Source organism: Rana temporaria, chromosome 4 (assembly GCF_905171775.1).
Source record: "Rana temporaria chromosome 4, aRanTem1.1, whole genome shotgun sequence".
Taxonomy (NCBI): Eukaryota; Metazoa; Chordata; class Amphibia; order Anura; family Ranidae; genus Rana; species Rana temporaria.
The window spans coordinates 28,099,314-28,123,704 of NC_053492.1; the positions used below are offsets into that span (position 1 = coordinate 28,099,314).

The 24,391-nt window shown below is 46.0% G+C and overlaps 1 protein-coding gene across 1 annotated transcript in view; it reads right to left on the reverse strand.

The window, feature by feature from the left end:
• The window catches only part of LOC120936052 (alpha-1,4-N-acetylglucosaminyltransferase-like), a 37,224-nt gene that overhangs the window by 3,208 nt on the left and 9,625 nt on the right, over positions 1-24,391 (reverse strand). The window contains exon 2 of the mRNA XM_040348151.1: positions 23,409-23,833. Coding sequence (XP_040204085.1) covers positions 23,409-23,810 — 402 coding nt within the window. The 5' untranslated portion in view covers positions 23,811-23,833. The remainder of the gene's footprint in view (positions 1-23,408; positions 23,834-24,391) is intronic.

Sequence of the window (24,391 nt, forward strand, 5' to 3'; positions counted from 1 at the left end):
AAATGTATTAAATGCTTTCTTCAGCTCTGTGTATACAATGGAGCATGGGGGAGGGGCTCATGTCCAAAATGGGGGTGGGAGTGACACAGCCTCAAATCCACAATGGCTCAAAAGTGATATGGTCCAGAAATATTTAGACAGAATAAAGGTGGATAAAGCACCTGGACCAGATGGCATCCACCCACGGATCCTAAAAGAATTGAGCTCTGTCATTTCAAAGCCATTGTATCTAATATTTAGGGACTCATTAATGACAGGAATAGTACCACTGGATTGGCGTAGAGCCAATGTGGTGCCTATATTTAAAAAGGGAACAAAGTCTTTGCCAAGTAACTATAGACCTGTTAGTCTAACTTCTAGAGTTGGGAAGATACTGGAACGTTTAATAAAAGACCACATGGATGAGTTCTTGCTGGAAAAAAACTATTTAAGCAGCAGACAGCATGGATTCATGAAAGACAGAAGTTGTCAGACAAACCTGATTTCCTTTTATGAAGAGGTAAGTAAAACCTTGGACAGAGGAGTGGCTGTGGACGTGATATACTTGGATTTTGCAAAAGCGTTCGATACAGTTCCGCACACACGGCTCATGTGTAAGGTAAGCTGTGAAAATGTGGAACAGACTCCCTCCAGAGGTGGTTCTGGCCAGCTCAGTAGATTGCTTTAAAAAAGGCCTGGATACTTTCCTAAATGTACATAAAATAACTGAGTACTAAGATTTGTAGGTAAAGTTGATCCAGGGTAAATCCGATTGCCTCTCGGGGGATCAGGAAATAATTTTTTCCCCTGCTGTAGCAAATTGGATCATGCTCTGCTGGTGTTTTTTGTCTTCCTCTGAAACAACTGTGGGTATGAAGTTGGGTGTATGGGATTGTACTGTGTTTTTTATTTTGTTTGTTTATTTTTTTTGTGGTTGAACTGGATGGACTTGTGTCTTTTTTCAACCTGACTAACTATGTAACTATGTAACTATTACTGTATAAATGTGACTGGCAGGGAAGGGGTTAACACCAGGGGCGAGGAAGGGGTTAAATGTGTACCCGGCATACATCGCGGCCACCAGACACGCGCAATGGCATCTCAGTGATGCACCGGGCGTGCACTCGCGCCGCCGGCGCCGCTCCCGCATCCCCAGTGGCTAGAGGCTGCAGGCCGTATATAGACGGCCTCCCGGCACTTAAGAGCCACATTGTGGCCGTAAAAACCCACGGGGCGGGAAGTGGTTAATGGCATCCCAGTCTTAGTCTGTAGAGTTCAATATTGAGGTGGCCCATCCTTTGCAGCTACAATAGCTTCAACTCTTCTGGGAAGGCTGTCCACAAGGTTTAGGAGTGTGTCTATGGGAATGTTCGACCATTCTTCCAGAAGCGCATTTTTAAAGGTCAAGCACTGATGTTAGACGAGAAGGCCTGGCTCGCAGACTCCACTCAAATTCATCCCAAAGGTGTTCTATCAGGTTGAGGTCAGGACTCGATGTTGTCCAGTTAAGTTCCTCCACCCCTAATTCACTCATCCATGTCTTTATGGACCTTGCTTTGTGCACTGATCTAAATCCATTTGGTGGAGGGGGGATTATGGTGTGGGGTTGTTTTTCAGGGGTTGGGCTTGGCCCCTTAGTTCCAGTGAAGGGAACTCTTAAGGCATCAGCATACCAAGACATTTTGGACAATTTCATGCTCCCAACTTTGTGGGAACAGTTTGGGGTTGGCTCCTTCCTGTTTCCACATGACTGTGCACCAGTGAACAAAGTAAGGTCCATAAAGACACGGATGAGTGCGTTTGGGGTGGGGGAACTTAACTGGGCTGCACAGAGTCCTGACTTCAACCTGATAGAACACATTTTGGGATAAATCCGAGCGGGGACTGCAAACCAGGCCTTCTCGCCCAAAATCAGTGCCTGACCCCACAAAAGCGCTTCTGGAAAAATGGTCAAACATTCCCATAGACACACTCCTAAACCTTGTGGACAGCCTTCCTGGAAGAGTTGAAGCCATTATACAGTAGCTGCAAAGGGTGGGCCAACTCAATATTGAACCCTACGGACTAAGACCGAGATGCCCTTTAAGTAAATGTGCGTGTAAAGGCAGGTGTCCCAATACTTTTTACAATATAGTGTACATGAAATAGATATATGGGAGCTATTTTACCTGGACATGTATTTTAACAATAGATTTAGCTATTTTTCTGGAGGTCCACTTTAAGGTGAAGCTGTGCACACTAATGCATTTACATTTCCTTTATTAAGCAGTTAAAATGCTTTAAAGGATTTTAAAAACAGGCTTTCGTTCACATCTGTGGCTATTCATCAAAGAGGCACCAAAATCTCGGCTTCTTTCTTTGAGAGCTTGACAGCCTGCCAGTCCCCTAATGTTAACAAACATACAGGTCTTCCAAACCTTGTTGAGATTTTTGAGAATGAATAACTTCATAGTACATGCAGCTGGAGAGATCAATGATGGTTTGTTTTTACGGCTTGTTAAAAATATATATGTAGCGCCTGTGTACTTTCGTACAGGTGCTATATTTAAATTTAGTGGGGCAATGAGAGAGTTATGTTGCTCTCATTCTTTGATTTGTCAAACTTGGCTGTCACCAAATCTGGATTGTCCTGTGGGTCAGTCTGTCAGTCTGTCAGTCTGTGCCCCAGGGCGGCAGGTGACACCAGAGGGGGTCTAGGCGGAGCAGCCAATTGGAGGAGTTTTCCCTTGTGGGGCATGCTGGGGAGGGGTGTTTCTGTGGCAGAGGCCGTTGTTCGGGGTTCTTTGCGGGTTACTGGTTCCGGGTGCGGCACCCACCTTTAGGTTGTGCGCACAATCACGGGCCCCACCTCTATGGCCTACCAGGCCAGGGTCAAGTGCTACGCGGAGTTCCTGACTCTGGGCTCTCATAGCCCGGAGCAACTGATGCTGCCAGGGGACCCCAGTGACTTTACTGGGTTCCCATACCTTTTTAGAAGATCCCAAGCTGGGTGCTGTTCGGTGGGGGATCGGTCTGAGGAGAGCCCAGAGGCAGGTGATCCAACAGGGCTTCAACGAACCACTGGGGATCTGGGCACCGGACACTAACAGGTCACATTCAAGCTGTCAGTCGGTGACCCCAAAGACAAGCTGGGAGGATTTGCTCTACCGCCCTAACTTCCAAGCACTAGGCCTGTGGCAGAGGTCTCATCTGGACATCCAAATCTAAATTAGAGCCAAGTCTGTGGCAGAGACTTGTTTCTTTCCCAGAAGCTTTAAGTGGCGCTCTGGCTGCCAGGCCTGTGAGAGAGGTCTGTCCAGGGGGCACTTTACCCACTCCGGCTGGAGTGGCGACGTAGACTAATACAATTGCTAAAGGGCAGGACTGCCTTTACTATCCATAGCCTGATTCTGTGAAGTTGCTCTTCCTTCACCAACCTATCCTGTCTACCTAAAGTTGACATGTTGGTCGTGTTTGACCAGACAATAAAGCATTGAAAACTTCAACCACCGGTATGGACATTCTGTTACTGCGCTCAACACCACCATCACCCCTAGACACAGTATAGAGGTAACTTAAATACGCCGATCCCAAATCTAACCAGCGGCTCCTCCGGGGGTAGCGCTACATATACATTATTTTATGTCCATAGTCTGGGCACAGGTGCACTTAAAGGAATTCATCCCTCTGGTTCAGGAGTTACCCTCCTATATCACATCTTCCTTGGACAGTGAATAAGGATCAGGGGTATAACTACAGGGGTTGCAATTGCGACCTGGCCCCATGTTCCCTAGGCCCTTTGCAGCTGTTTGTACTGTTGGTTATTTGGTGAGTGGGTGCACTGGATACCTTTGCTGTCAAAGGAATGGAGAGCAGGGGAAGGGGCCAGTAAATATGTAATTTAGTCACAGAGGGGAAGAACTGGGGTGCTTCCTAGTGAGCCTGTCACTGATCGTCTGTTCCCTGTTATAGGGAACGATGATCAGTGACGTCACACATCCAGCCACGCCCCCCCACAGTAAGAATCACACATTAGGGCACACTTAACCCCTACAGTGTCCCCTCCTGTTTAAACTCGTCACTGCCAGTGTAATTTTTACAGTAGCCAGTGCATTTTTATAGCACTGTTCACTGTAAAAATGACAATGGTCCCAAAATAGTGTCAAAAGTGTCCGATGTGTCCACCATAATGTCTCAGTCATGATAAAAATCGCTGATCGCCGCCATTACTAGAAAAAATTAAATGATTAATAAAAATGCAATAAAACTATCCCCTTATTGGTAGAGGGCCATATTCTTATAGATCTCCGGCGGCGTAACGTTACTCCGCCGCAAGTTTAACTGGCAAGTGCCTGATTCCCAAACCACTTACCTGTAAACTTGCGGCGGCGTAGCATAAAGTCCACCCGCGCAAGCACTCCTAATTCAAATGATCCTGGTAGGGGGCGTGGATCATTTAAATTAGGCGCGCTCCCGCGCCGATCGTAATGCGCATGCTCCGTCAGGTAAATTACCCGACGTGCATTGCGTTAAATGACGTCTCACGGACGTCATTTGTTTTGACGGTAACGTAAATGGCGTCCATCGCCATTCATGGACGACTTACGCAAACGACGTTAAATTTTCAAATTTCGACGCGGGAACGACGGCCATACTTAACATTGAGTATGCCACCTAGGGGGCATGTTTATCTTTACGCTGCGTATCGCTTACGGAAACTACGTAAAATCACTACGACGGGCAATCGTACGTTAGAGAATCGGCGTGACTAGTCATTTGCATATTCTACGCTGACCGCAAAGGAAACGCCACCTAGCGGTCAGCGTAGATATTGCAGCCTAAGATACAACGGCGCAGGCCGTCGTATCTTAGGCATGTTTAAGTGTATCTCAGTTTGAGAATACACTTAAACATAGGACGGCCTTAGAATCGGACTTACGTCGGCGTATCTGCTGATACGCCGGCGTAAATTCTTTGAGAATATGGCCCAGACACTATACATTTTGCGCAAACCAATCAACAAACGCTTGTTGCGATTTTTTTTACCAAAAATATGTAGAAGTATACGTATCGGCCTAAACTGAGGATTTTTTTTAATATATATATATATATATATATATATATATATATATATATATATATATATATATTTGGGGAATATTTATTATAGCAAAAAAAAAAGTAAAAAATATTGTTTTTTTTCAAAATTGTCGCTCTATTTTTGTTTATAGCGCAAAAAATAAAAACCGCAGAGGTGATCAAATACCACCAAAAGAAAGCTCTATTTGTGTGAAAAAAAGGATGCCAATTTTGTTTGGGAGCCACGTCGCACGACCGCGCAATTTTTCAGTTAAAGCAACGCAGTGCCGAATCGCAAAAAGTGGCCTGGTCTTTAAGCTGCATAATGGTACAGGGTTTAACCACTTAAGACCCGGACCAATATGCAGGTAACGGACCAGGCCCCTTTTTGCGATTCGGCACTGTGTCGCTTTAACTGACAATTGCGCGGTCGTGTGACGTGGCTCCCAAACAAAATTTACGTCCTTTTTTTCCCCACAAATAGAGCTTTCATTTGGTGGTATTTGATCACCTCTGCGGTTTTTATTTTTTGCGCTATAAACAAAAATAGAGCGACAATTTTAAAAAAAAAATCTATATTTTTTACTTTTTGCTATAATAAATGTCCCCCAAAAATATATGAAAAAAAAAAAATCCTCAGTTTAGGCCGATATGTATTCTTCTACATATTTTTGGTAAAAAAAAAACGCAATAGCGTTTATCGATTGGTTTGCGCAAAATGTATAGCGTTTACAAAATAGGGGATAGTTTTATTGCATTTTTATTAACATATATTTTTTTTACTACTAATGGCGGCCATCAGCGTTTTTTTTTTTTTCATGACTGCGACATCATGGCGGACAATTTTGACAATTTTTTTAGGATCATTGTCATTTACAAAGCAAAAAGTGCTATAAAAATGCATTGTTTACTGTGAAAATGACAATTGCAGTTTGGGAGTTAACCACTAGGGGGAACTGAAGGGGTTAATTGTGACCTCATATGTGTTTATAACTGTAGGGGGGGCGGGACTGGACGTGTGATGTCATTGATCACCTTTCCCTATATCAGGAAACAGACGATCAATGACAGCGCCACTGTGAAGAACGGGGAAGGTGTGTTTACACATACCTCTCCCCGTTCTTCAGCTCCTGTGACCGATCGCGTGACTCTGGCGGCGATCGGGTTTGCGGGTCAGACCGCGACCCACGGCTAGGCATTTAACAATCACGTACAGGTACGTGATTGTGACCAGACGTGCCATTCTGCCGATGTATATCGGCGTTAGGCGGTCCTTAAGTGGTTAAGTGGTTTATTATACTTAACATAAGAAAAAAATGCAGTTGTAACAAGGCCGGGTAATAACAATATTGCAGTGTATGTATAGCGGGGTATCACCCTTTTCGATGTGATATAAAAGACTAGCATTGCTTATCGTGAAGGATCTCAGGTCCCTCTTGTGGCCGAGATGGGTTAGAGCCACCTGTTGTTTACATTTTGTTCTGGTATCGCAGAGAATGTTGGGGAATTGAGTCCAGGAGGAGAAGAGACTCCATTTGCCCTGGCCTGGGGTTGTACAGCAGCTGTACAACCCCCAAGATGCTCTGCCTTCCACGCCGCCTGCTGGGGAAGGTAATTTAAGGGAGAGGACGTGATTGGCGCGCTCTCTCAGGACCACCTCTTCAACCCAGGAGGACACTGCCAGAAGTGTCTCCACGGGGAGTAGGCCGCGGCTGAGGCCTACATACGCCCGGGCGGATCGCCTTTGAAAAGAAGAGATGGAGCCTCTGTCGGAGTGATCGGACGGGCTTCCAGTATCCCTGCGACCTGTCTGAGAACCGGAGGCTGCCGACTAACAGGACTGTGACTGGAGATCGGGGCCGGAGTGCCACAGAAGGGCAAGGCCTGAATCGGTTGGATGAGACGGGCACTTGCCCGAGAGTACTGACTGTCTTGCGAGAGGGCGGATTGCTGATATCCATCTTTGCGGTTTGATTGTTCAGGAAACTTTCACCAGTTTACTATTTCCCTTTCGGATTATAAATTGCTCTTTGCGCGCCAACGCATGCCAACGTACAAGTGCACAAACTATTAGTATAAAACTGTATTGAGGTTTGGCCTGGGACGCCAGGCCATACTGATTAGCTATAGCCATAGTACTCAAGGGTTATCTATTTAGTGTTACACATTGTTAATATTCATGTTATTGCTCGTTGATCGAGTAATTGCTTCTATTACATTGAATAGTATTGTAGAGAGAGAGAGAGAGCTGGGTGAGGCTTGGCAAGGGGGCGTTTCAATGTGTATGTTTTGTTGAAGGGGTCCCCCTTGCTGTGTGCTTACACAGGTCTGTATGACATTGTAGTCTAGCTCACACTTACGCCTTATTATTGTTACTGATCCTGCAGGGCACTACAGATAGTTTATCACTGTTTTGCTAATGTTCCTTTGTTTCCATCTCAAGTAAAGTATTACTTTGGTTATCTTGAAGTCTGTGTGCAGCCTATCTTTCATACTGCAGGATCCTGTCCATTTAAGGTACCCTTGAATTTGCATAATCTGCTGTAGTGCAACGGGATATTGTGTTTCCCCACAAGTTACTGGGGTCCACAACTCCCTTATTACCAGTTGTGTCAAGGGAGGGTTTTGAGCCTCTTTAAGGGGTTGATCACAGAGCGTAGACCCAAAACAAACCAGCAGCTCCTCCGGGGGCAGTGCTACATATGTATATTGCACAGTGATTAGATCAGTGTGCCTTAAGAAAATTGTCTTCATAAATCGCACTTGGTGTTAGTGGACAGAACATAAGTCCATGAATGAAGGTTCAGTTCAAAGATTACTTTGAATGATATAATGTGATACATTTTTGAGACCATTGACATTTATACAGCGATCAGTGCTAAAAAATGCACTGATTACCACAGTATGTAAATGTCACTGGTAGGGAAGGGGTTAACACTAGGGGGTGATCAAGGGGTTAGCTGTGTTCCCTAAGTGTGTTCTAACTGTGGAGGGGATGGGACTGATTAGGGGAGGAGACCGATCGGGGTTCATACTTAGTATGAACACACAATCTGTCTCCTCTCCCCTGACAGAACGGGGATTTGTATGTCTACACATGCAGATCCCGGTTCTCGCTCTGTCACGAGCGATCACGGGTGCCTGGCGGTCATCGCGCCCGCCAGTCACTCGCATCAGCTCTGGAGCCAACAGTATAACCGCGGTGGCTGGTCAGGAAGCAGATAAAGTGGAACGGAACTCTAAAATATATGCCTGAAAAAAATTATTTCGGACACAAGTCACCAATATTTTCTGTGATCTCCCAGCAACTGATCTTTCCCCATTACTGACTCATACCTTCTCGATTTTCCCGCACTGACTGCATATTCCCGCAGTCCCGCGAAAGGGTTAATTTCCACGCACTGAGGAACCGGAGCGGAGGACTGTGGCTGGTGAAGCAGGTGAGAGGCACTCCCCCCCCGCTCAACAACTGCAAGCAAACCCCCCCGATCAACAAGCGAGCGGAGCTGAATGGGCAGTACTGTAGGAGGAGGAACCGTAGCGGTGCGTGGATGATTGCTGAGGGAGGAGACATTCTGTGCACCCCCCCGCTCAACAACTTAAATTAAATTCGCACCCCCCCCCCTGCTCAACAACTTTGATTTCCCCCCCGCTCAACAACTTCGATTTCCCCCCCGCTCAACAACTTCGATTCCCACCCCCCCGCTCAACAACTGTCCCGCAGTGGACTTTTTAAATGTTGGGGGGTATGCTGACTTACTATGCCTTGTTCAGTACTATGTGGAGGCAGCCATCTTGTTAGAGACGGGACTTTGCTTTCTCAAGTTAGGGCTTCCAGCAAGAAGAACAGTAGAGTAGTCACACCTCCCAACTTTTTGAGATGGGAATGAGGGACACCTATCAGCAAAAGTATACAGGCATAAGACACACCGCTTGCCACGCCTCTTAAAGGAAAAATGTACAAAAAAAAAATTATTGGTTAAACCCACAACGGCTTCTTTTTCCACTACTATTCCTTTATAATGGCTTTTGGAATTTACAAATGCAGCCATTTAGAAATCAGATGAAAGGTTTGGTGCTGGAAAACACTTTTTGATAGATAAAAAGTGCATTTTATATACATCTATATAGATCAGACCAAAATGAGGGACAAATGAGGAGGAAAGAGGAACAGAGGGACTTTGTTCCAAATCAGGGACAGTCCCTCGAAATCAGGGACAGGATTAGTGACCTCAGTAAGGCCCCTTTCACACTACCGCCTGAAAAACTCCTGCCCCAGCATTCTCAATGTGAAAGCTCGAGGGCTTTCTAACTGAGGCGATGCGCTGGCAGGAGAGAAAACAATCTCCTGCAAGCAGCATCTTTGGAGTGGTGAGAGGAGCGGTATGTATACTGCTCCTTCATCACTCCTTCCCATTTAAAACAATGGGAAACCGCGGTAATACCGCCCGGTATTAACCCTTTATCGGCCACTAGCGGGGGTTAATACCACACTGCTAGCAGCCGAATCCCTCGGCAATTCCGACGGTATAGCGCCGCTATTTTTAGCGGCGCTATACTGCCACCATGCCTTGCACCCCAGTGTGAAAGGGGCCTAAATCTCTCTCCAAATCTGGTAAGACTAGCAGTCAGATGTAGCAGTGCCTTAGATTGCACACATCTAGGTGCCATTTTTTTATAAGGTCAGTTCCACTTTAACCACTTCAGGTCCACTTATAGCAGTTTTACTGCTACAGGGTAGCACCTACGCACCAGATCATGGACATACAGTATACGTCATACGTGAGCCGCCGGCTCGATTAGACTGTGATTACACACAGCGGAAGCCGATTGGCGGGTGCATGGTACCCAATGTCTTCCAGCACCTGCCGATCGATAGGCAGAGAGCCAGAACTGCGATCTGCCAATGTAAACGAGACAGACCATCATTCTGACAGGAGGGAAGGGAAGAAGTGTGTGGCCCTGCGTGACCCTTTGATTGCCCCTAATGTTAACATTTTCCCAAAAAGTGTCAGTGCATATTTTTTTAGCACTGATCACTGTATTATTTTTACAAGTGTCAGTTGGAGTCAGAATGTCCACCACAATATCATAGTCCTGCTATAAGTCACTGATCACCGTCATTACTATTAAAAATAGTTCTTAACGGCTTCCTTCCCGCAGGACGACTATAAACGTCCTGTCTTTGAAGAGGAATACCGTTGTTATGGTAGCAGCTAGCTACAATAACCCCTGTATCCTCTTCAAGAGTCGGCAGTTCTCTTTCAGATAAAAGTGGTCTCTGCAGCGCATTCGCCGCAAGATCACTTTTTATCAGCGCTGGGAGAGGGCGCTGAAAAAAAGGTGCCAAAGGTGCCCTTTGCCGCTTACTGTGGCTGGCAGAGGCGATCCGGACCTGTCCCTAGCCTGACATGGAGACGAGTGAGGGGAAGATGGCCCCCACCTGTCTCCAAGTCATTGCAGGGCGGAAGCGGTGTCAAAACGTCACTTCCGGCCATTGCTCTTAAAGTGGTTGTAAACCCCTTAATGCCGCGTACACACGATCATTTTTCGGCATGAAAAAAAACATTGTTTTTCAAAAACTTAATTTAAAATGATAGTGTGTGGGCTTCACATCATTTTTCAGGTTCTGAAAAACAACAAAAAAAAAAAAATTAACATGCTGCATTTTTTAACGTCGTTTTAACCACTTGCTTACTGGGCACATAATCGTTCCCAGGCGAAATTTCAGCTTCCGGCACTGCGTCGCTTTAACTGACATTTGCGCGGTCGTGCGACGTGGCTCCCAAACAAAATTGACGTCCTTTTTTCCCCACAAATAGAGCTTTATTTTGGTGGTATTTGATCACCTCTGCGGTCTTTATTTTTTGCGCTATAAACAAAAAAAGAGCGACAATTTAAAAAAAATATATATTTTTTTTAGTTGTTGCTATAATAAATATCCCAATTTAAAAACAAAAAAAATTCTCAGTTAAGGCCGATACGTATTTTTCGATGTATTTTTGTAAAAAAAAAAAAAAAAATCGCAATAAGCGAAGTTATAGCGCCTACAAAATAGGGGACAGAATTATGTTTTTTTTTTTTACTAGTAATGGCGGCGATCTGCGATTTTTATTGGGACTGCGATATTGCGACGGACGTATCGGACACTTTTGACACAAATTTGGCGCCATTCACATTTATACAGCGATCAGTGCTATAAAAATGCATTAATTACTGTATAAATGTGACTGGCATTACCGACGATCGCGTGTACCCGGCGGACATCGCGGCCGCCAGGTACACGCATCGGGTCCCCAGCTATGCGCCGGGACCGTGTTTACCCGCTGCGCGCCCCCCAGTGGCGCGCGCGGGTAATGCTATTAAATGACGTCCAAAGACGTCCTGTTGGCACTTGAGAGCCGCGCTGTTGACGTCTTTTGTCAATAGCGCGGGTCTCAAGTGGTTAAACTATGTTGTTTTTCGGGTTGTAAAAAATGACCGTGTGTGGGCTAAAACGACGTAAAAAACCCACGTATGCTCAGAAGCAAGTTATGAGACGGGAGCGCTCGTTCTGGTAAAACTACCGTTCATAATGGAGTAAGCACATTCATCACGCTGTAACAGACAGAAAAGGGCAAATCATCTTTTACTAACACGGAATCAGCTAAAGCAGCCCAAAGGCGAATGGAACTTCCCCTTTATAGTGCCGTTGTACGTGTTGTACGTCACCGCTAGGGATGAGCTCCGCGTTCGATTCGAACGTATGTTCGACTCGAACATCGGTCGTTCGATCGTTCGTCGAAACTCAAACAAAACGGGTCGTTCGCGCCAAATTCGAGTGACGCAAAACGTCCCATAATTCACTGGGGCGTTGAGCGCTGATGATTGGCCAAGCATGCTGTATGTCCCGCATGCTTGGCCAATCACAGCGCTCAAAAAACGAAGAGCCATAATTGGCCAAAGCCAGGGTGGCTTTGGCCAATTATGGCTCAGGGGGATTAGTACACGCCCCCCACTATAAAAGGCAGCCTGCACGGCTGCCTAGTGTAGTGTGTTGGCGGTTCTAGAGAAGATCAGTCAGTCAGACAGAGAGAGATAGAGAGATAGAGACACAGTGTCTTAACTAGATAGATAGATAGATAGATAGAAAGATAGATAGAGTAGGAAGTGTAGTCAGTATAGTTAAAAGTACAGTTTGTAGAGAATATATTCACATCCTTAGGCGTTGTCAATATATTTATAAACTGTACAGCTCAGCTAGTTTATCTATCAGGCAGGAGATTGTTCTACATGCAGCGCTCTAACGTGTTGTATTGCCTGCATTAGGGATTTACTTTAAATATAATTATTCTGTGTTATTTAAGGTGTGCTAGTTAATTGCACACACAGACGCATTACCTGTTACTGCACGTGTGCAATTTATTTGCACAGAAGCGCAGTCGCTGTTAATGCAACTGGGCTATTGAATTGCACAGAAACGCAGTCGCTATTACTGCGTGCGTGCTGTTTAATAGCAACTAAAGGCAGTTGGTGTCACTGCGTGCGTGCTGTTAAATCGCAGTTGACCGCAGTCGCTATTACTGCGTGCGTGCTGTTTAATAGCAACTAAAGGCAGTTGGTGTCACTGCGTGCGTGCTGTTAAATCACATTTGACCGCAGTCGCTATTACTGCGTGCGTGCTGTTTAATAGCAACTAAAGGCAGTTGGTGTCACTGCGTGCGTGCTGTTAAATCGCATTTGACCGCAGTCGCTATTACTGCGTGCGTTCTGTTTAATAGCAACTAAAGGCAGTTGGTGTTACTGCGTGCGTGCTGTTAAATCGCATTTGACCGCAGTCGCTATTACTGCGTGCGTGCTGTTTAATAGCAACTAAAGGCAGTTGGTGTCACTGCGTGCGTGCTGTTAAATCGCATTTGACCGCAGTCGCTATTACTGCATGCGTGCTGTTTAATAGCAACTAAAGGCAGTTGGTGTCACTGCGTGCGTGCTGTTAAATCGCATTTGACCGCAGTCGCTATTACTGCGTGCGTGCTGTTTAATAGCAACTAAAGGCAGTTGGTGTCACTGCGTGCGTGCTGTTAAATCGCATTTGACCACAGTCGCTATTACTGCGTGCGTGCTGTTTAATAGCAACTAAAGGCAGTTGGTGTCACTGCGTGCGTGCTGTTAAATCGCATTTGACCGCAGTCGCTATTACTGCGTGCGTGCTGTTTAATAGCAACTAAAGGCAGTTGGTGTCACTGCGGCTATTTTGTTACTTTACACTTGAACCAAGTCGCTCTTACTGTGTGGTTGCTGTTTAATACCATCTGAAAGCAGTTGGTGTGACAGCGACTATTTTGTTACTTTACACTTGAACCAAATCGCTCTTACTGTGTGATTGCTGTTTAATACCATCTGAACGCAGTCGGTGTGACAGCGACTATTTTGTTACTTTACACTTGAGCCAAGTCGCTCTTACTGTGTGGTTGCTGTTTAATACCATCTGAACGCAGTTGGTGTGACAGCGACTATTTTGTTACTTTACACTTGAGCCAAGTCGCTCTTACTGTGTGGTTGCTGTTTAATACCATCTGAACGCAGTCGGTGTGACAGCGACTACTTTGTTACTTTACACTTGAGCCAAGTCGCTCTTACTGTGTGGTTGCTGTTTAATACCATCTGAACGCAGTTGGTGTGACAGCGACTATTTTGTTACTTCACACTTGAGCCAAGTCGCTCTTACTGTGTGGTTGCTGTTTAATACCATCTGAACGCAGTTGGTGTGACAGCGACTATTTTGTTACTTTACACTTGAGCCAAGTCGCTCTTACTGTGTGGTTGCTGTTTAATACCATCTGAACGCAGTCGGTGTGACAGCGACTATTTTGTTACTTCACACTTGAGCCAAGTCGCTCTTACTGTGTGGTTGCTGTTTAATACCATCTGAAAGCAGTTGGTGTGACAGCGACTATTTTGTTACTTTACACTTGAGCCAAGTCGCTCTTACTGTGTGGTTGCTGTTTAATACCATCTGAACGCAGTCGGTGTGACAGCGACTATTTTGTTACTTTACACTTGAGCCAAGTCGCTCTTACTGTGTGGTTGCTGTTTAATACCATCTGAACGCAGTTGGTGTGACAGCGACTATTTTGTTACTTTACACTTGAACCAAGTCGCTCTTACTGTGTGATTGCTGTTTAATACCATCTGAACGCAGTCGGTGTGACAGCGACTACTTTGTTACTTTACACTTGAGCCAAGTCGCTCTTACTGTGTGGTTGCTGTTTAATACCATCTGAACGCAGTTGGTGTGACAGCGACTATTTTGTTACTTTACACTTGAGCCAAGTCGCTCTTACTGTGTGGTTGCTGTTTAATACCATCTGAACGCAGTCGGTGTGACAGCGACTATTTTGTTACTTCACACTTGAGCCAAGTCGCTCTTACTGTGTGGTTGCTGTTTAATACCATCTGAAAGCAGTTGGTGTGACAGCGACTATTTTGTTACTTTACACTTGAACCAAGTCGCTCTTACTGTGTGAGTGCTGTTTAATACCATCTGAACGCAGTCGGTGTGACAGCGACTATTTTGTTACTTTACACTTGAGCCAAGTCGCTCTTACTGTGTGGTTGCTGTTTAATACCATCTGAACGCAGTCGGTGTGACAGCGACTATTTTGTTACTTCACACTTGAGCCAAGTCGCTCTTACTGTGTGGTTGCTGTTTAATACCATCTGAAAGCAGTTGGTGTGACAGCGACTATTTTGTTACTTTACACTTGAACCAAGTCGCTCTTACTGTGTGATTGCTGTTTAATACCATCTGAACGCAGTCGGTGTGACAGCGACTATTTTGTTACTTTACACTTGAGCCAAGTCGCTCTTACTGTGTGGTTGCTGTTTAATACCATCTGAACGCAGTTGGTGTGACAGCGACTATTTTGTTACATAACACCTGAACGCATAACTATGGCTGGAAGGACAAAGAGAGGCAGAGAGTCACGAGGGCAAGCAGGCTCTGCATCTAGAGGTAACGCTGGTGATGGATGTGGTGCATCCTCTTCAGCACGTGGCCGTGGCCGCTCGTCCTTCTTTTCGGGAGCTGGCCGTGTTGAGCCTCAACATGCTGAGAAATTAGTTGAGTGGATGACCAAGCCGTCCTCATCCTCCTCATCCTCTCTCACACAGACTGATTATAGTTTGTCTGGCAAAGCAGCTGCCAAGGCGTCCTCTACCCTCTGCACAATGGGATCACACAATCCTTCCCTAGTCCCACCGTGTCCTCCTGAGGAGTCCCCCGAACTGTTTCAACACAGTGTTGGGTACATGCTAGCTGAAGATGCACAGCGTTTTGAAGACTCCGATGACGGAACACTGATAGAGGAAGGCATTGATGTGAGCCCAGGGAGAGGGGGTGGCCGAGAGGGACAACAATCTGGGAGTGATGTTCCCCCAGCTGGAGCATACTGCCAGGTTGTCGCCAGTGATGATGAGGAGGGAGGGGATGATGAGGTCATTGACTCTACCTGGGTGCCTGGTAGGAGAGAGGAGGAGGAGGAAGAGGACGAGGCACAGGCACATCTTCAAAGAGGCAGGAAGCCCTCCAGGGGTCAGCTTAAGGGCAGTACACCAACTGCATTACGTGGCGCTGCTGTGTCTCAACGGTACAGCAAAAGTTCTTTGGTGTGGGCCTTTTTTGAAACCTGTCCATCAGATGCTACCTTTGCTGTTTGCAACATATGTCTCAAGCGTATCTCGCGTGGCCAAAACATCACCCGCTTGGGCACCACATGCTTGTCCAGACATATGTCGACCTGCCATGCAGCTCGTTGGCAGGCATACCAGAAAGACCCACACCAAAGACCAAAGCGGTCCTCCCCTTGCCCTTCTGTGACCTCAAACCCCACTAGACCCCTAGTCCTCTCTGCAGCCTGCACCGAAGGTGTAGAAATAGGTGTGTCACAACGTAGTAGTGGTAGTACATCCGGCCAATCTACTGATATTACCAGACAAATTTCCCTGCCCCAGCTGCTGCAGCGCCGAAAGAAGTACGCTCCCAGCCATCCACATGCCCAGCGGTTGAATGCTAGCTTAGCAAAATTGCTAGCACTTCAACTGCTACCTTTTCAGTTGGTAGATTCTGCCCCCTTCCGTGAGTTTGTGGAATGTGCAGTACCTCAGTGGCAAGTACCCAAACGCCACTTTTTTTCACGGAAGGCGATTCCGGCTCTCTACCGGCATGTGGAAGGCAATGTCCATACCTCGCTGGACAGGGCGGTCAGTGGTAAGGTGCATCTTACCGCTGACTCATGGTCCAGCAGGCATGGACAGGGACGTTACCTGTCTTTTACGGCCCATTGGGTGACTCTGCTGGCAGCTGGGAAGGACGCAGGTCAAGGCACAGTAGTTTTGGAGGTTGTTCCACCACCACGCCTCCAAAACACTACAACTGCTTGTGACACACCTCTCTCCTCCACCCCCTCCTCTTCTTCTTCCTCTGTGGCCTCTTCCTGTGGTGATGTTGGCTCAGAACCAGCCGTGCTCCGTAGGCGTACGACGGGCTACGCAGGAATGCAGGCCAAGAGATGCCATGCGGTCCTAGAGCTGGTGTGCTTGGGAGACAGGAGCCACACTGGGGAAGAGGTTCTTTCAGCTCTGCAGGGGCAGGCTCAGAGGTGGTTGACGCCACGCCAGCTGAAGCCTGGAATGGTGGTCAGCGATAATGGCACCAACCTCCTCTCTGCCCTGCGACGTGGAAAACTCACCCATGTGCCCTGTTTTGCGCATGTTCTCAATTTGGTGGTGCAGCGGTTCTTGGGCAGGTACCCTGGCTTACAGGATGTCCTGAGGCAGGCCAGGAAAGTCTGTGTGCATTTCCGGAGGTCATATAATGCCACTGCTCGGCTGACAGACCTCCAGAGGGAATACAACCTGCCCAAGAACCGCCTAATCTGTGACATGCCCACCAGATGGAACTCTACGTTGGCCATGCTGCAGCGGCTGCACACGCAGCAGAGGGCCATCAATGAGTACCTGTGCCAATATGGCAGCAGAACTGGCTCAGGGGAGCTTGGGTTTTTTTCACCACGCCAGTGGGCCTTGATCAGGGATGCATGCACTGTCCTGTCACCATTTGAGGAGGCCACGAGGATGGTGAGCAGTGACAGTGCATGCATCAGTGAGACTGTCCCGCTTATTCACATGTTGGAGCACACCCTACGTGGAATAATGGACAGGGCCCTTGAGGCAGAACAGAGGGAGGAAGAGGAGGACTTCCTTACCTCTCAAGGCCCCCTTTATCCAGACACTGTTCCTGCTTGCCCACCTGGAACACAGGAAGAGGAGGAGGAGGATGAGGAAGAGGAGGAGGAGGAGGATTGTATCAGCAGCATGGAGGTGGAGCCTAGCACTCAGCATCAACAGCAGCAGTCTTCAAGGGATCATTTACAGTCCCAAGGAACACGTGGACTTTTACGTGGCTGGGATGAGGTGGCTGAGGATCCTGTCGTCCTCAGTGACCCAGAGGACTGTGCCCCGAATGCCTCTGCAAACCTACGCTGCATGGCCTCCCTGATTCTGCAAAGCCTGCGTAAGGATCCTCGTGTACGTGCTATCAAGGAGAGGGATCATTACTGGCTGGCAACTCTCCTTGATCCACGTTACAAGAGTAAGGTAACGGATCTTATGTTGCCATCGCAGAGGGAGCAGAAGATGAAACTACTGCGGGAGGCCTTGCAGAAGGGTCTGTGCAATGCGTTCCCAGAACCGGGGGGATTACCAAAACCTGGCCCTGGACAACGTCTTGCTGAGGCTTCGGTGAGTCAGAGAAGGAGCGGTGGAGAAGGTGGCCGTCTGACCGATGCGTTCAGACAATTTTTTAGTCTGCAGCCCCAAGGTCTGACCGGTTCCAGCAACCATCGCCAGCGTCTGGTTTACATGGTCCGGGAATACCTAGCGGCAAGATCCGACTTGGACACCTTCCCCACGGAAAATCCTCTGGCTTACTGGGTCTTGAGGATGGATCACTGGCCAGAGCTTGCACAGTACGCAATTGAGCTACTGGCTTGCCCTGCATCCAGTGTTCTTTCAGAACGTACATTCAGTGCTGCTGGAGGCTTTGTGACCGATCACAGGGTACGCCTCTCCACCGACTCTGTTGATCGACTGACCTTCATCAAAATGAATCAGGCTTGGATCAACACCGGCTACCAAGCACCTGATGCTGATGTTACTGAATAAGAATTTTGTGTTGAAATATCAGATCCCTTTGAGACTGCTGATGCTGAGTGACTGTCCTGTTGTGCTGCTGATGGAATATCCTTCTCCTCCTCACTTTTCATGCTGTTAGCTAGTAAGAAATTTTGTTTTTCTGTGCTCCGCCACCAGTGCCTAAGGCCTAATTTTTCTGCCCCTGTTTAACAGGGGCGCCTAATAACAATTTTTGATGCAATACTTTGCACGTGGCCTAAGGCCTAATTTTTGTGCCCCTGTGTAACAGGGGCGTCTAATAACAATTTTTGATGCAATACTTTGCACGTGGCCTAAGGCCTAATTTTTGTGCCCCTGTGTAACAGGGGCGTCTAATAACAATTTTTGATGCAATACTTTGCACGTGGCCTAAGGCCTAATTTGTGTGCCCCTGTGTAACAGGGGCGTCTAATAACAATTTTTGATGCAATACTTTGCACGTGGCCTAAGGCCTAATTTTTGTGCCCCTGTGTAACAGGGGCGTCTAATAACAATTTTTGATGCAATACTTTGCACGTGGCCTAAGGCCTAATTTTTGTGCCCCTGTGTAACAGGGGCGTCTAATAACAATTTTTGATGCAATACTTTGCACGTGGCCTAAGGCCTAATTTTTGTGCCCCTGTGTAACAGGGGCGTCTAATAACAATTTTTGATGCAATACTTTGCACGTGGCCTAAGGCCTAATTTTTGTGCCCCTGTGTAACAGGGGCGTCTAATAACACTTTTTGATGCAATACTTTGCACGTGGCCTAAGGCCTAATTTTTGTGCCCCTGTGTAACAGGGGCGTCTAATAACAATTTTTGATGCAATACTTTGCACGTGGCCTAAGGCCTAATTTTTGTGCCCCTGTGTAACAGGGGCGTCTAATAACAATTTTTGATGCAATACTTTGCACGTGGCCTAAGGCCTAATTTTTGTGCCCCTGTGTAACAGGGGCGTCTAATAACAATTTTTGATGCAATACTTTGCACGTGGCCTAAGGCCTAATTTTTGTGCCCCTGTGTAACAGGGGCGTCTAATAACAATTTTTGATGCAATACTTTGCACGTGGCCTAAGGCCTAATTTTTGTGCCCCTGTGTAACAGGGGCGTCTAATAACAATTTTTGATGCAATACTTTGCACGTGGCCTAAGGCCTAATTTTTGTGCCCCTGTGTAACAGGGGCGTCTAATAACAATTTTTGATGCAATACTTTGCACGTGGCCTAAGGCCTAATTTTTGTGCCCCTGTGTAACAGCGGCGTCTAATAACAATTTTTGATGCAATACTTTGCACGTGGCCTAAGGCACAATTTTTGTGCCCCTGTGTAACAGGGGCGCCTAATAACAATTTTTGATGCAATACTTTGCACGTGGCTCCTTGTAGCGCTCCAATTACAGATATTGGGAGGGGTTGCAGTGTTATGTTGCGCCTACGGACACATTTTTATGCCCCTGTGTAACAAGGGCGCCTAATAACAATTTTTGATGCAATACTTTGCACGTGGCTCTTTGTTGCGCTACAATTACAGTATGTTTGAGGGGTGCCCTTTTTTCTACAATTTTGCTTTCCCAAAAAGATAATGCCACCCCCCCACCACCCCTAAAATAATCGAGATATTGTTCCCACACAGCACGTGCGCAACCAGTATTAAATTACTTTGTTCTTATAATAATTTAATGTTGTGCAGGGACATTTCTAAACATGTGCCACTACTAGAGACACACAGCAGGTGTGATATTTGAAGGAATTTTTCTTTTTTTTTTTTTCACTTTAAACATCATTAAAATCGCTGCTCCGCAAAAACGTCCGTTTTTAAAATATTTTTTTCGATTGATACATGTTCCCTGGGGCAAGACCCGGGTTCTGAAAGACGTTTACCAACATTAAATTGAATATTGGTCTTTAAAATGATCGTTTTTAAATTCGAACGTTCGAGTCCCATAGACTTCAATGGGGTTCTAAATGTTCGCGCGAACCCGCGGTCTGTTCGAACGTTCTGATGCGAACCGAACCCGGGTATGTTCGGCTCATCCCTAGTCACCGCGCTTTGCTAGTTAATTTTTTTAAAACGATGGTGTGTAGGCAACATCGTTTTAATGATGAAGTTGGGAAAACTTTGTTTTTTCAACATGCTGAAAAACGTTTTTTTTTTTTCTTGCTGAAAAATTATCGTGTGTACGCAGCATCATCCTTTCTAAACTACTGCCATAGTGCTGATCTATAAGGATATTAGTGCCTCCTGCATATATCCTTACCTGTCACATGTCTCCCCTCTGTCTGTTATAAGAACTGAAAAACTGCAGATTCTGTGGGTGGATCTGTTGTCTGGAGCTCTGTGGGTGGAGTCGTCATTTCAGTCGACACCCCGCTCCCTCCTCTACACTTCCCTTGTCAACATGCATTTTTTCCTGTGTATTCCTTACACTAAATTCTGCTATGATCATTAACATCCAGTCAAAATCCAGAAAAGTAACCACATGACTTCAGAAAAGGAGTGGGGGGGGATTAAAAAATAATGCCTGTCTCCAGGCTAGTGCATGAGATATGTAAATAACCTGTCACTCACAGCAAGGGGGCGGAACGGACTAAGGATTTCTCTGTAAGTCTGTTTTATTTCACTGAACAATAAAAGAGGATTGCTCAGAGCTGGATAAACTCTGTGTGGCAAGACTGGGCACAGATAATAGGAAATCGTATACTGTACATTGTGACATAAAACATTTTTTTTATTGCATTTTAGTGTAAATATGAGATGTGAGGTCTTTTGGACCCCAGATCTCATATTTAAGAGGACCTGTCATGCTTTTTTCTATTACAAGGGATGTTTACATTCCTTGTAATAGGAATAAAAGTGACACATTTTTTTTTTTTAAAGAACAGTGAAAAGCGTAAAAATAAAAGGTAAAATAAATAAGAAAAAAAAATGGAAACGCGTCCCGTCCCGCCGAGCTTGCGTGCACAAGCAAATGCATATATGAGTAGCGCCTGCATATGAAAACAGTGTTCAAACCACACATGTGAGATATCGCTGCGATCGGTAGAGCGAATGCAATAATTCTAGCTCTAGACCTCCTCTGTAACTCAAAACCTGTAGTATTTTTTAAACGTCGCCTATGGAGATTTTAACCACATCCATACCGCGTCATTGTAAAATGACGGCGGCAGGAACCCCTCCTCGATCCGGGTGGACGTCATATGACGTCCTGTGTTCCCGCCCACGGCGACGCTCGTGACCCGGCGCAGGTGCCTGGCGGCCGCGATTGCCGCCTGGTGCCCGCGATTGTCGGTAATCACGGCAGGAGTGTGGATCTGTGTGTGTAAACACACAGATCCACCTCCTGTCAGCGGTGAGGAGACCAATGTGTGTTCCCAGTACAGAGGAACACACATCGGTCTCCTCCCCTTGAGAGTCCCTGCCCCCCTACAGTTATAACACACCTTAGGGAACATATTAACCCCTTCCTCGCCCCCTAGTGGTTAACCCCTTCCCTGCCAGTCACATTTACACAGTAATCAATGCATATTTATAGCATTGATCGCTGTATAAATGTGAATGATCCCAAAAACGTGTCAAAAGTGTCCGATGTGTTCGCTGCAATGTCACGGTGACAGTAAAAAATCGCAAATCGCCGCCAATACTAGTAAAAAAATAAATAAAATAAAAATGCCATAAATCTATCACCTATTTTGTAGACGCTATAACTTTTGCGCAAACCAATCAATATATGATTATTGCGATTTTTTTTTTTTACCAAAAATATGTAGAAGAATACGTATCGGCCTAAACTGAGGAAAAAAAATGTTTTTTTAAAAAAAAAAATTATATTTATTAAATAAAAAAGTAAAAAATATTGTGTTTTTTTTAAAATTGTCGCTCTTCTTTTGTTTATAGCGCAAACAATAAAAACCGCAGAGATGATCAAATACCACCAAAAGAAAGCTCTATTTGTGGGAACAAAATGATAAAAAAATTGTTTGGGTACAGTGTAGCACGACCGCGCAATTGTCATTCAAAATGCGACAGTGCTGAAAGCTGAAAATTGGCTTGGGCAGGAAGGTGCGTAAGTGCCCGGTATGGAAGTGGTTAAAGGGCAAAAGTTTGTCGCCATTCCACGAGCTGGCGCAATTTTAAAGGGTGACTTGTTGGGTATCAATTTACGCGGTGTAACATTATCTTTTACAATATAAAACAAAATTGGGCTAACTTTACTGTTGTCTTATTTTTTTATTCAAAAAAGTGTTTTTTTCCCCAAAAAAGAGCGCTTGTAAGACCGCTGCACAAATACGGTGTGACAGAAAGTATTGCAACAACCGCCATTTTATTCTCTAGGGTGTTAGAATATATATATATATAATGTTTGGGGGTTCTAAGTAATTTTCTAGCAAAAAAAACTGTTTTTAACTTGTAAACACCAAGGGCTAGATTCAAGTAGCCTGCCGTAAGTTTGTGCGGGCGTAGCGTATGTTATTTACGCTACGCCGCCGCAACTTACACGGGCAAGTGCAGTATTCACAAAGCACTTGCTCCGTAAGTTGCATCGGGCGTAGCGTAAATGGGGCCGGCGTAAGCTCCCCTAATTCAAATGAGTATGAGGGGGGCATGTTTTATGTAAATGGGTGGTGACCCGACGTGATTGACGTTTTTCCCGAACGGCGCGTGCGCCGTCCGTGGAATTTCCCAGTGTGCATTGCTCCAAAGTACGCCGCAAGGACGTCATTGGTTTCGACGTGAACGTAAATTACGTCCAGCCCTATTCGCGAATGAATTAGACGCGGGAATGACGTCCATACTTAACATTGCGTACGCCTCATAATAGCAGGAGCAACCTTACGCCGAAAAAGCCTAACGTAAACGACGTAAAAAAATAGCGCCGGGCGTACGTAAATTTGTGAATCGGCGTATCTAGGTCATTTGCATATTCTACGCCGAAAACGACGGAAGCGCCACCTAGCGGCCAGCGTAAATATGCACCCTAAGATACGACGGTGTAAGAGACTTACGCCAGTCCGATCTTAGGCTAATGTCGGCGTATCTTGCTTTCTGAATACAGAAAGAAGATACGTTGGCGCAGCTTTGAATTTACGCGGCGTATCCATAGATACGCCGGCGTAAATCAATGCTGAATCTAGCCCCTAATCTCAGAAATAGGCTCAGTAAATGTAGTGGTTAAAATACCTTATCAAACCACGGCTTAAGTGGTGTGTTATTAAATAACTGATCCATTCTTAGAGGGAAGAGATAAATGTTGCTATAAGACGACAGGGTTGGAAATTGTTGTTTTGCTCTCTTTTCGTCTTCCTCGCTGGTAATGTCCTCCAGTCCTTTCATGAAGAAGACCACCGGTCGGTCAGGGTAGACTTGTGCGGCTGATTCAATGGCACAAAGTACCAGGGATGGTGGATTCATTCTGTCCGTGGTCTCCATAAATAAGATTCCATTTCCTTCTCTTAGAATGGTGGAAGCACGGAACGAATTGGCGCTGTACGAGATTACAAAAAACTTAAAAGAGGTCCTGCTAATATAGGCTATAACCAGTACCGCAATGAAGATAGTGAACATTCTTAGTTGTTTCAGCATGACTGTGGAATACTGTGGTTGCACTACAAGAAAAACAGAATTATATTATATGAAATTCAAAGGGCACATTTATTAAAGACAAGCATAAGAAATGTTTGGATCAATGGGCCAGATTCAGGTAGAAGTGCGGCGGCGTAACGTATCGTAGACCGCCGCAAGTTTTCATCGCAAGTGCCTGATTCACAAAGCACTTGCGATGAAAACTACCCCGGCGTAAGCCAGCGTAATTTAAATGGGCGTGTGCCATTTAAATTAGGCGCGCTCCCGCGCCGGACCTACTGCGCATGCTCCGTTTCGTAACTCCCGCCGTGCTTTGCGCGAAGTGACGTCATTTTTTCGAACGGCGACGCAGGTAGCGTAATTCCGTATTCCCGGACGGCTTACGCAAACGACGTGAATTTTAAAATTTCGACGCGGGAACGGCGGCCATACTTTAGACAGCAATACGTTTGCTGTCTAAAGTTAAGCCATCCAAAACGATGACTAACTTTGCGACGGGAAACTAGACTAGCGGCGACGTAGCGGACGCAAAAAACCGTTGTGGATCGCCGTAACTCCTAATTTGCATACCCGACGCTGGT